The sequence below is a fragment of the Channa argus genome, chromosome 3 (genome assembly GCF_033026475.1).
Source record: "Channa argus isolate prfri chromosome 3, Channa argus male v1.0, whole genome shotgun sequence".
Taxonomy (NCBI): Eukaryota; Metazoa; Chordata; class Actinopteri; order Anabantiformes; family Channidae; genus Channa; species Channa argus.
This window is the reverse complement of record NC_090199.1, coordinates 9,788,935-9,802,036: the sequence shown is the minus strand read 5'-3', so window position 1 is coordinate 9,802,036 and position 13,102 is coordinate 9,788,935. Positions and strand designations below refer to the sequence as shown.

Genomic DNA, 13,102 nt, shown 5'->3' with positions numbered 1-13,102 from the left:
TCCCAGGCACTTTACATAATACAGGTAAATGTAATCATGAAATATGTCTGCATTACCAGGAGAATGTGTATCCAGAAGCAGATTATTTGTTGGACGTCAAAAAAAAGAGCCCTCCTGTGTGTGAATGTGTGTGATGACAGACACCCCTTCCAAACGGCCATTGATGGGGAACAGTGGACGGCAGTGTTGTCCCTGTAAACAGAGCCTGCACTGACTCCTTTCATTGAAACACCTGCCACTGTTTCTACACTTTCTCTCTCTCACTCTCTCTCACACACACACAGAGAGCAAACTGTCAAACATTCAGCTCACACTGTCAAGGGATAAATAACAAAATCTGTTTTATTGTCCTTCAACCATATAAGGAGATGCATTACAATAGGCTGTAGATGAAAAAAAAAAAGCAAATATGATCTATATGTATATGTAAGTGTTAATTAATGAGCTCCATCCTTGCACTGCAAATTCTCTTTCATATACATTCTCTTCACACTAGTACATCTACACTTCATCCATATGTGATCCTTGTTTTACAGCTATGCATGTATTTACTTCACCTGACCTCGCGTCACCCCAGACTGAGGTTAATGCCTCCCATGTGTAGTTGAGTGAAAGACTCACCCCCTTAAACTGAAATGTTTCTTTTTCACCGTAATGTAATATTTAATGAACGTTTAACTAGTATAAAGGTTCTTTCATCACCAGAAGAAAAAAATGGTGAAGAGTGTATAAAGGAACGTTATTGTAAAATAAAGAAAATTATTTTAGTGCAAAGATTTGCATTCCCCTTGATAAAAAAGTGGTACCAGGTGTGTTAAATTTGGCTTTTAAATTTGGAAGTGGGTAGATCTCCAGGGGCAGTCTCAAGCAGTATGCAGAGAGCGACAAAAGCAGTGGGATGAGGAAAACATTAGACCTCAGAATACAATTAGTAAACTTTCATAAAGCTAGAGAGATATATGAAGATATTTAAAAATTGTTTAGGGATACTGGTACCAACTGGAAAGACCATAATCCAGAAATGTAAGAAACGTGGAAACACTAAGACTCAAGATAAGGACTAAAGAAAATAACTGAAAGAGGTACTATGAGAGCTATGTAAGAATAAATAAAAAAAAACAGCAGGTGACATGACAAAGTCCTTAGAGGCAACTGGAATAAAAGTGCTACATCTCCACAGTCAAGTCTGAAAGCCACTGCTTACATCTAGACATTAGACAGCATGCCGGGACTATGCTAAGGAGCATGTGAACAAACCCAATGAATTTTGGAACAACATTATGTCTGATGAAACTAAAGTTAAATTATTTAGTCATAATTCACACAGGTATGTGTGGAGAGAGACAAACATGCCGGAGGCTTGCTTCTATTTTGGAAGCTTACATGTAGGTTTGCATGAGGAACTGGAACTCTGCATAAAGTGGAGGGAAGAATGAATGCAGGTCAATATAATTAGATTGTTAAAGCAAAGCCTCCTCCCATCAGTCAAAAAGGTAAAAATGAACGGGCAATGGCTCCTTCAACGAGGACATGTTCCGAAGCAAAAGGTCTTCTCAGGAATGGTTTAAAAAGAAAAAGATGAATGTTTTGCAAGAGACTTCCCAGTCTACAGACCTAAATACCACTACTCAAAGAGGTCAGAGGAGGTTAAAAAGGCAACAGGAAGACATACAAAGTATTACAGAACATTTCAGAAAGGCGGATGCAAACTTTTCCGTCAATATAATTTTACTATAACCTTTTTATACATAGCCATTTTTGATATTTCTGATGATGAACATTAGTACTAGTTGATTGTGCCAGATTCATGGCAGAAAAGGGAATAAAATTATTGTGAAGGTATGTATGATATCTATTACCTATCCAGGTAACCACTAAGAATGAAGCGTCTTTGATTAAAGTACCCAATGAAAGAGATGAGATGAAATGCTGTGGGACTCATCATCATTTCACATCTTTGCTCTTCCCATCCCTCTGCTACTCTCCACATCCATTCAACCTGCACTTCAGACAGGCATGTTTATCAAATTACAATAATTAAGAATGAAAATGAAATTATTGAATTGCAATTAGTTAGAAAAACAAGGATCGCTTAAAAACATTTAGAACATATCTGCACTGTTCCCTGTAGCTTTAATAAATCTGGGTCACTTGGAACATATTTAGAGTAAAAAAATAAATAAATTGGAAAAAGTTACATACTGTAGTTTTAGGTCATGTCAAGATAAATAAATACTATATTTCTAATATTAAAACTGAAATTTTTGTCTGAATTAAGCAAAGAAAGTAAGAACTGTGGAAACTTCTTGAAACCTTTATTAACGTGCATTAACTTAATATTTTTTCAAAGAGACTGGAGCACTTTTCATTGTGCAAACACATCTGCACCAATAAGAACTATGAATGACTTTAACAGTGCTCCAGTCTCTTCTATTTCAAAATGTTTGCTGTCCTCGATCTAAGAATTCGACCCACCTTCATATTTTTAGAAGACATTCAGTAACCAGCTTTTTAATATTTCTTTAATCTGATTGTCTGAAAAGTTTCTGAGGATTCTTTAAATATCTTCAGAACAACAGTTTAAATACTTTTACCACTGTAGTTTGAATGTAATTACAATATATGACAGACACAAATTGTGGTTTGTTGGACTTGGCTTTTGCTATCACATCTCATGGCACTTCAAGGCACCCAGAGATGTAGGATATGCTGTCATTACAACAGTGAAGAATTGGAAAACACGTTATGATGATGCTGTCACACAACACAAATGTGAAATTAGTCACACTAGCTCTCCAGATCACAGATTGTAAATTAAAAAATTCATCACGCCTGTGTTGTTGAAATTATTCTCTAAGGCTGCATGGTTGAATGAGGAGAAAAAAAAACATGGACCATTATGAGTTAAAATGAAATATCTCCCACACCTCTCAAGCTTGGATGTCCATTAAAAATAATATTAGCACCTTCACTAACAAATGCTGTCTTACTTCAAATTAAAAATCTTGCTTCAAATTAAAAACATCAACAGGAATGGTATGCAGGTAAACCCCATCTTTTATCTCCGTCTGAAATCTATTTCTGGGATGAAACCTGTAAGCCAAGAATAGTAAGTCCAGAGAATGATCTCATGTTAGACTGAGCGTAGCCTCACTGCTGCCATGTTTAATGTGTTGGATTTCATCTATTCACATCATTAAATGTGTGTTGTGTGTGTCTGCAGAATGACTGACAGTTTAATCAATGAATTCATGTGATTGTGTATCACATGAACAAAGGTGAAAAAACATGATTTTAGAAAAAAAAATCTTAAAAACATTTTTCTAAATATTACAACTTCTCAAACCTCTGAAAAAAAATTAAATTTACAAGTGTTTGTTCTTTTTAAAAACAAGTCCTCTCTGTACATATAATTGTGCTTCTGAACACACACTTAATCCAGCTGTATTGTTCCTATTGTCATACACAATTCCACCTATGCAGTTTAGCTTCTTTCTTCACAGTCTTCTCCATTTGAGGATGCCAGTTTTCACCCAGCATGCATCTCTGCAGGATACCATGACAACCACAGCTTATTGTCAATTTACTTGAAAAAGGAATGGATCAGCTGGAAACATCTTAAGTGGCCTTAGATGCTTGTAGTAACAGCTTTATGCCTTGGCTGGTTTTGTCAGTAATAAATAAATAAATATTCTATGGGTCAGGTGCACAAGAATAAGTCTGGTCTTAACATGCTCCATGACCCGTGTCTGATCCCTGAACCTTGCTGTGTAGCCAGGACACTACCCTGACTGGTTGAATAGCCTTCAGTCTATTCGGTTGCCACAGATGGTGAAGCGGTCTATTTCCAACAAGTCTTTTTTAGGTGCTCTATGTATGAGTCCATCTCCTTCCAGTCCTGTGTCAGAGTTGATGATTTTATCATCGTCGTCTTCGTCGGGCGTTGTCAGGAATGCGTCAGAGTCACTTTTGGGAAGTGTGGGGGCAGAAGTCTCTGCCATGTTAGTGGTTTGAGAATTGTCTGATGTCACTGATATTCCTCCTTTGTCTGTGGTGGGTTCTGTTTGAAAAAAGAGGCAGAGTTTATTAACGGCAGGTGACAAATCTAGTCATTCCATCACCTAGGCAAATAAATGTGCTATGCAATTTAGAGCATCAAGCCGTGAAAAAATTTAAGACAATTATGAATCTACAGATACTTCTTAAAGATGGGGATTCAAATAGATTTAACCACCATCTGAACTTTCAGTGATAGTGGAGACCAGGGGTAAGAATGAAGTCACAGACAATGCTTTAACTGCTGGCTCATAAGAAAAATAAATTAATTCTTCAGGTCGTGTGAGTGTTTCTGCCTGAAGTTATAATAATAATAATAATAATAATAATAATAATAATAATAATAATAATAATAATAATATGATAAGCATTAAAATAGGATTTAAAAAATGGAAAATGTTTATGTTGGTATAAAAAAGGATGGTGGCGCAACAGCAAGCTTTTGAGGGTAGTGTCAGCAGCATGGAGAAAACAAAGAGGCAGGTTTGTGATGGCAAAAGATAAGTGCTACCTTGCTGTGGTGAAATGTGGACGTGTTTGGGTCGCTGAGCTCTGGAGTTTGCACGGCTGGAGACAGCAGAAGGTGGAGGGTCAAAAAGCTTTTCTTCCATGTTGGCTTCTTTGACAAACACACATGATGTCCCCAACAGAACAATACTGTTAAGCACCTTTAGAGTGATCATCCTGTTCACAAACAGAAAACAGTGAAGATGAGCAAAGTAAAAGCTTATAATTAAAGCCTGTTTAACAAATGAGCTCTGTCTCCTGACAATTTCAGGAGAATTCTGCCTCGGAGTGGCCTTTCAGACAAGTAATTCACAGCAGGAAATCACATGATTAAGAAGCGCCCTCACGTGTGAAAATCTGCTCGATTTCTGTGCACCATCAGCACACACACGGGGCAAAATTAAGGATTACATTTTAAATTTGGGAAACAGTGTTTTGTTTACAGGAAATCTGAGCCGTGCAACTAATTAAAAAAAGGTTCAAACACTCGACTACAACAACAGTTAAGTGACACGTCATCAACATGCCCAGTCGCTCACTTTTGACCCTCCCAACAGTTTGGAACAGACCGGCATGCTGCATGCACGACCTCATGCACATAATATGGACATTGCACTAGGGGGCTTGAAGGATATAGTCCAGATAATGTTGGCAGCATTTCACTCAGACATTCTCGTTCACATGCATATAAACCACTTTCTAAAAAAAAAAGCCAGGATAATGTCAGAATTCCAGTGACTGTCTGAAAGCAGCTTAATAAAACTTTCTGTGTGTTCAAAACATATAAAAAAGACAAATTGATATTTACCCCAGATAAAACAGCAACACACACATGAACGAGAGTGAACCCTGGATTTTCACTGAGCTGGTCACTACTCTTATCAACTGAAAAACAGAAACAAAATATTAAATATATTGTTTATATGTAGGGCATTATATCAATAGCACTAGATATCTTCATGAAAAGTGACTGACCAGCAGAGCTAAAGGAAGGGGGATGAAGCCCATTCTCCTGGATACTGAGTCACTGTAGTCTGTGTAGGCCTGGGGACACATTTAAGAAATTACCTCAGAGAGGAAACAGCATTATACTAATTCCTAAACCAGAGCATTAATACAGTTATAATTCTTTTGAAAACAAATAGTTACATATCAGACAAGATGACAATTTCCTCATTACAAAAAATAATCTTAAGTCTTGTTTTCAGCCTTTAACAAACTAAATTTAATGACACATTTTAACAATAAAAATGAAAATTTTAGGGTGGTGAAATGCTTCAGTGGTTGACATGAATTGGGTATTAAAGTTTAGTGGACAGGCAGCTGATGTTTGATTTTTTTTGACTTACATTTTTCTGTCGACTGCTGACAAGGTCAAAGGCAAGGCTTGCTCTGTATTCTCCATATACCTGTGAAATGACAACAAGACTGGTCAGCCAAATCAGAAACATCTCATGCAAAGGTAAATTTGTTTAGGTCCATGTAAAGAAACAAACAAAGGTGCACATATGAATTAAATGTTGATGGATGCACAGGGACTTAAACAGTGACTACATGTGAATGAGGCTTGTGTGATTAGGATTGAGAATTTGAAGATAAAGGGGTTAATCCCTTCCTGTGGAGCTGGGATGTGTTACATAAGGCAAGCTATAACCCCTTGAAGAAAAATCAATAAGGAAGAAACATAAAAGGGAAGGAGAATATGCCAGAAAATAGCTCAGCTCACGGACAGTTTTCCTGTGTCTGCAGTGAGTATGAGGGCGTGCAAAACAGTTTAAAAAAAGAGAGGAAGAATAAGCAGCGGTTTTGTAATACACAGAAACAAAATGTGTGGGTCAGTGGAGCAGGACAAAACTTGGAGAAAGAGCAAATCAGTTTGGGTTTGTTAAGCCTGAAGAGTCATTCTTGATGGAGTTAAAACATAACCAAGGTTTATTTAAAAACTATATAAAACGCTACAAACTGCATCTTGGTGGTTTGAACAAAATGTCCTAAGTTAACTGTTCAAATGTTTATTTTTTGCACTTGTAACAATCCCAAAAAACCTATCACAACTCATGCAGACTGACAGTATTTTCCAATGTCACAACTAATGCTGAAAATATCAATACATGATATGTCTGGCTAATAAATGTAACTCTACGTAAAGCCTACAAGTAATAAGAAAAAACCTGAAAACACTGGAAAAACAGCAAGTGGACCTGCAATAAGATTATACTCTCTACGACAAATCTGGACTTTGTGATGATCTGAAACGCAACAAAGAAAACTACTCCCTTATTTGAACCGTAACCTAATAGATAAACTGTGAAAATACTGTATACAAATAGGACTCACATCAGCACTGATGTCATTAAATTTTGTAATAAAAGCATGTTTGACAACATCCACCGCAACCTCTGAGGCTATCACCATGACTACATCAGGAAATAGCACCCACAAGTGGTCTGAAAAGAAAGACAAAGAGACAAGTGTCAATTTTCAGTCTAACAGTAGTTTGAAAATAAAAGAGTCAGTGAAAATTGACTACAGAGCCACCTTGGGTGTGTGGGACCGTTTGCTGCTCGTATGTACTGTTGCAGTCATGCAGATACAAATGCAGCATAGATTTCAAGTACATTCTTTGTACAGCACTATTAGTTACCAGAATTCCATGAAAACTGCTCCATGTTTCGCAAACAGACGATGAGCAGGAGAATATAGTTTGTGAACCTCTCCTTTATGTCTGTGGGAAACAAACAAATCAATCCTGGATTAACCTACTTTTTTACTTTGTACTCACTGCAACCAGATGATACATTTTCGATAAATTGTGCCTGAGAAAAATCACAAAATCCAAGTCTAAAAGCTGAGCAAAACACTGCCCAAAAACCAGTGATTTTAGTGTCACACATCTAACTATTCTACATGTCATCCACTGCTTACCACTGTTTGACATCTGGAAAAGGTTGTTTTTTTCAAACTTCTTGAACACACTTCCTTTGATCTCAACAAACTGAAAAAAATGAAAACAATATCAACAATCAAGCTCACATTTATTGAGTTATAGTCTTATTGCTGTGTGAATTGTACTCACATTGTTTGACATCATGATGGTGAGCAGAGATTTATTGTGAGAGTTAAAGGCTACGTTGAGAGTTGTGGCCTGAACCATGATGAGGATGGCATGGAGAACTACATACAAACATGTTAAGGAGCATGAAAGTAGGAATACTGCTGTCTTAATTCAGATGCACACGTACCAATATGCTCTTCAGTTTGCAGCATAGCTGTGTGGAATTGCAACTAATGATTATTTCAATAATAATTAATATGCTACTTAGATACTAGTTGTTTTGAAATTGTGAGAACTTCAAATTTCCCAAAGATTAGGTTGAAATCTTATTGTACAGTTTGTGTACATTTTATTATTTTAGTTTTTCTAATATATTTTGTTTGCTTTCACAGAAGAAAAGCAGCAAAAATTGAAATCAGAAATTATGGCCATTAGAATTTAAAAATGTCATCTTAAATAAAAGTTTAATATGACATTAGGACCCATATTTCACATATGTGGACATAATAGCATTATTTTAATTTTCTATTGTTTGTCCACTGCTACCCATTATTTCTCATGGGTCACTGAATGTCTTTTTCAAATCGTGTTTTGATTGTTTTTGCTTTCTTTTCTTCTTTATCTGCTGAAATTTAAAGATTCAAAAAAAATCTAAAATGAACAAAACAGTTGATATAAAATTCTGGATTAATAATCTTGATAACTGGGTTATTAAAATAGGGCACATAAATTTCCTGTATATCTTTTAATTGTTTAAAAGTTTAAACATGCTTTTCTTCTGCTTTTTTAAACTACAACTTATGTACAAAAGCATTCAGTTACAAAGACGTACAGCAACAATGACAGACCCTTCATTGTAAGGATACAGACATAGAGTACAGCCATGAAGAAATGTGGAATCACACCTATGTGCGCCCTCTTCTTCTCTTTGGGTTCGGTGGCCGTCCAATACAGAGCATCCAGGATGTCCTGGCCGAATGATGAGAACAGGCGGTCCGCTACCTGACATCACGGGAAGGTCAGAACAAGAGGAGAAATCAGGGAATGACAGGGTGGTTGGCTGACTGACAGCACAATAAAAATTGTTGTAAACACTGAATGATTTAAAAGTGCCAGGTGTGTTGTGTGATAAAAGAGTATCAGCAAGAATGAAAGGAAAGCTGTTCAAGACGGCGGTGAGACCAGCGATGTTGTTCGGCTTAAAGACAGTGGCACTGAAGAAAAGACAGGAGGCAGAGCTGGAGGTAGCAGAGCTTAAGATGTTGAGGTTCTTTTTGGGAGTGACAAGGATGGACAGGATCAGGAATGAGGAGATCAGAGGGACAGCTCATGTTAGATGTTTTGGAGATAAAGTCAGAGAGGACAGATTGAGGTGGTTTGGACATGTTCAGAGGAGAGACTGAATATATCGGTAGAAGGATGCTGAGGTTGGAGCTGCCAGGCAGGAGGTCTGGAGGAAGACCAAAGAGGAGATTTATGGATGTAGTGAGAGAGGACATGAAGTTAGTTGGTGTGAGAGAAGAGGAGGCAGAGGACAGGGTTAGATGGAGGCACATGATTCGCTTTGGCGACCCCTGAAAAAGAACAGCTGACAGAAAAAGAAGAAAAACACTGGAGGATTTGATCGTACCTCTAACATGTTGTAGATGATGTAGAGTTTGATGACCGACTGTCCCCTGATGAGATGGTACATCATGGCATAATCCACATAGCTCATCATTGAATAACAGATCACCATAATGAAGCCTTTCATCACATCACACACCTGGGCTGGCTGGAGAAGGCGGGAACCACTAAAACACAAACACAAATTTCAGATGGAAGCAAATTAATAAACTTAAAGCAGAACGGAGCAACAGCGTAAAGATTATTATTGTATTTAGTCTGAACAGCCAGAGAGCTCTAGTGCCTTCTAGAGGTCAGAAACAATATTGCAACGACTGTCTAGTTTAGATCAAATAATTTTGTCAGTTTGTACCAGGCAACAAGTACTATTTTATTATCCATTAATCTGTCAACTTTTTTTTTACTATTATTTAATTGTTTGTTTTACAAAAAGCAAAAACAGCCATCACAGCTTTTTAAGCCACCAAAGATATAAAATTTAATAACATTGTAAAACAAAGAAAAGCAAAAAAACATTTTTAGAACTGAAACCAAACCTGGTTTGCCTCTTTGCTGATTGTTTGCTGTCAGTTTATTTTTTTCCTCTCATTAATTTGCTAATAAATTCAGCAGCTGTATTTTTAAGTAAAACTTAAGATGAAGGGTAAAGTCTGCTAAATAACTGAAATTATACAAAGCATAGATTAAAAGCATCATCTATACACATGATCTTATAATGCATTTTATCATCACAGCTCTGCCATAAATACATTCATACATCTTTTCAGAAAAAAAAAACACTATCAGAGAGATAAAAATTTAGCCTACAATTTAAATCAGCACGAATGGTCAACTCTTCAAGTAAAGCTTATACTCATGTATGTACATATACATGCCTGATACATATCTGTAAATCTTACCCAAGGCCACAGCATGGCAGCGTAAGAAGCCGTAAAAGCGCCAGAATCACCCTGAGGGGCAATAGGGTGAACACATAGAGAAAAGCATCCAGACAGAGGAAGAAGCCGAACATCATCAACTAGAGAGCAACAATGAGAGAAAGACAATAAAAATTAAATATATTTAACTGTGACATATTTACAATTCTCAAAGCTAAAGTAAGTGTTTAACCTTCTCTAGCTCCTTGGGGATTCGGAGGCAGGTGTAGACCCTCTCTCTGCGCTCTGTGTATTTGGCCTCATTGTGTTCCAGGAAATAGCCTCTGGTAAGCTCAGTAGTTATAAACCTTATCAAAGACAGGTCTAGAGATGCAAAAAGACAGACAAGGGGCCATTAAAAAATGACAAACAGTCCATACAAACTACACAATTCATTATTTTCTATGCACCCAAACAGAGTATGTTTTCAAATCATCACCAACAGTACAGCACCTGCCTGCTTGCTCATTTCCACTACAAAGTTGAGCCTAGCTAATAATAAAACATGCAATTTGAAATTCATATTCAGCAAATCAAAGAAAGAAAGAATGAAAATGAATTACACTAACCCCAATTCATTCTAGTGTTGATAGTGTGAGCTGATGTGTGTGATTTTCAGCTGTCACTAAGGCAGCACAGCTGTATATAATCATGCTGAACAGGTCTGTTTGCTTCATGTTAATAACACAATAGCTCCGCTGCATTCAGGTTTCCCATTGTGAGTCAGTGAGTCATGAACAATACCAGGACCCCGACATTAAAGCAAATTATATTAATTTGAAATTTCATATAGCAAAATGCAAAACTCAAAAAACTAAAACGAGACTATATTAAACGTAAACAGTAGAAGGAATCAGGCCTGGACATACCTTTCTATGATTGATGTGTTTTTGAGGCAACAGTCTAGGAAAAGCTCTCGGTCAACATGGTAATGCATCCAGGTATAAATTAGAGAAAAAAAAGGGTCCAGATTGTGAGCCAGGTCGTCTGATATCTGCGGCTGAATGTTGCACAATGTTGCTGAAAGCCATACCAGAAGAGTGAAGGCTTGTATTGCCTCGTCCCAACGATGAAAGCTCACCAATGCTTTTGAGTCTGTTCATTTGACTGAGCAGAAGGCAAACGGGCCTGTTTACACACAGCATGATTACGTGTAGTTGTGTCCCCTTGCTGTATAATGTCAGTAAAAATGAGCTTGCATAAAACATAAATTAACCATCTAACGTTACTTTAATTCAGCAAACAGTAGGGAAAGCTTGGTTACAGATCAAGTGCGAACGCAGAGCAGCGCTGCAAGCTGCACAGATTCAACTGACTGAAACTGCAGCTGCGTGCTCTGGCAAACAGTATTCCCACAGATAAAGACACACACACATATATATAGTAGAGATCGTTTAGCGCTAAATAAAAACAATACTCAAATTGCTAACGTTAACTAGCTTAGCGTAGCGCTGTCAAACTGACAGCCGCTGTGGGAACGAAGCTAGCTCTCACCTGACAGGTTGCGTTTCTTGACCTTAGTGCCGCTGCTTCTATCGTTGAACCCGAGCGTCTCCGTAACACCGTCTTTCTCATTGTGCTTCTCTGGTTTGGCTGCCTTTCTGTCGCTCTCCCTGTTCTTTTTCTCCTTCTCTTTCTCCTTCTCTTTCTCCTCTCCCAGACCCATCGATAGCAAGTCCGCCATCTTCGCCGAACGGTCTCAACTGCTGCCTGGGAAACTGACAACTGCGTCACACACCCTGACGTCATCACGCCCTGTACTTTTAACAAATCACCAGCAGATGTCGCCAACAGCTCAGTGAGTCATTGTAAACTTAGTTGACTAAATAAATTATGACAAACTGAAAGCATTTAGTTTGTGTTTTATTAGTCTTTGTTGACAACAGTAGGAAAAAAATCACACATCCTGTGGTGTATAACAGATCATAATAAGAATCTAAAACAACAATAAACAACAATAAAATAAAAATAATTATAGTAACAAAAACATACAAATACTAATGATTAACAAAGCACATAATAAAACCAAATAAAGGGCTACAGGGTCTTGTTCTATATGTTATATTCTTGCAATATAGTGTGTTTTTGGCAAACTTTTTACAATGGTCACTAAGATTTTCTCTACTCAGATTAATCTGACAAAAAGGACCTCTAAAATTTGGGGAAGATTAGATGAATTAGATTTACATATGTGTAATTTGATAAAAGGAAGTATAAGTGTAACGGTTAGTTAAGCAATGTGCTTGGTTACACCCCAATTGCTAAACTGTCCATAGTGGAATATAATGAAGCTCCATGTTTGCTATTGTGAGATGGTGCACATTAAAACTAGATTTTGACACAGAGATCTATTTCATGACATCTCCTCAAGCTCAGGAGACACTAACATTATAATCATGGAGTGACAGTGCTTTTTAGTATATGCAAATTCACAAACAAACTTGCATTCAAATTACTGCACAGATTGCACAGGCCATCTAAGACTTTGGGACTTTTTGATGATCCTATTATTCCATCTGGTAAAAGCGAAACTAATTTTCATAAGGATCAAAAGTTAAGATTTATTGTCACTGAATACTGCATGGCCAAATCGCACTACATGGGCTCACAAAATGTCCAAAACACACAACATAAAAATATCAAAAGCAGCAGTAGCCTGTGTGGTCAGAGCCGAGCTGAGCATGCGGGTTGATGCACACTTACTGCACCTATAGCCTCTATACATGCCATCTTTTATGTTTTTCCTTTATGTGCCTTTTTTATTACACATGCTGCAAATAGTGGAGTGCAGTCTTGCAGCAGAAATATGTATGTAGTAGGATAAAGATACATTGGCATGATTGATAGACCTTAGTAAACCTACCAGCTTTAAACAAGCATGCAGAAGATAGACCTACACAAATGCAGCATCTGTGGTTCACGCTTCACTCTGACCTTTAGG

General features: G+C 37.3%; 1 protein-coding gene across 2 annotated transcripts; it reads right to left on the bottom strand.

Moving 5' to 3' along the window:
• Nucleotides 1-324: 324 nt before the first annotated feature.
• Nucleotides 325-11,889, bottom strand: tapt1b (transmembrane anterior posterior transformation 1b). 2 transcript variants are annotated; one of them, XM_067496721.1, is made up of 14 exons: nucleotides 11,656-11,889; nucleotides 10,355-10,485; nucleotides 10,144-10,262; nucleotides 9,249-9,411; nucleotides 8,485-8,620; nucleotides 7,640-7,737; nucleotides 7,489-7,558; nucleotides 7,208-7,288; nucleotides 6,901-7,010; nucleotides 5,913-5,972; nucleotides 5,539-5,607; nucleotides 5,372-5,448; nucleotides 4,568-4,740; nucleotides 325-4,060 (listed from the first exon to the last, which is right to left on the bottom strand). In XM_067496721.1, exons 1-14 carry the CDS (start codon nucleotides 11,843-11,845, stop codon nucleotides 3,807-3,809), a joined length of 1,731 nt encoding a protein of 576 aa, XP_067352822.1. In that variant the 5' UTR covers nucleotides 11,846-11,889; the 3' UTR covers nucleotides 325-3,806. The 2 variants fall into 2 exon arrangements, with proteins under 2 accessions (XP_067352822.1, XP_067352823.1); XM_067496722.1 differs by lacking the exon at nucleotides 11,656-11,889 and adding an exon at nucleotides 11,031-11,242.
• Nucleotides 11,890-13,102: the final 1,213 nt, after the last annotated feature.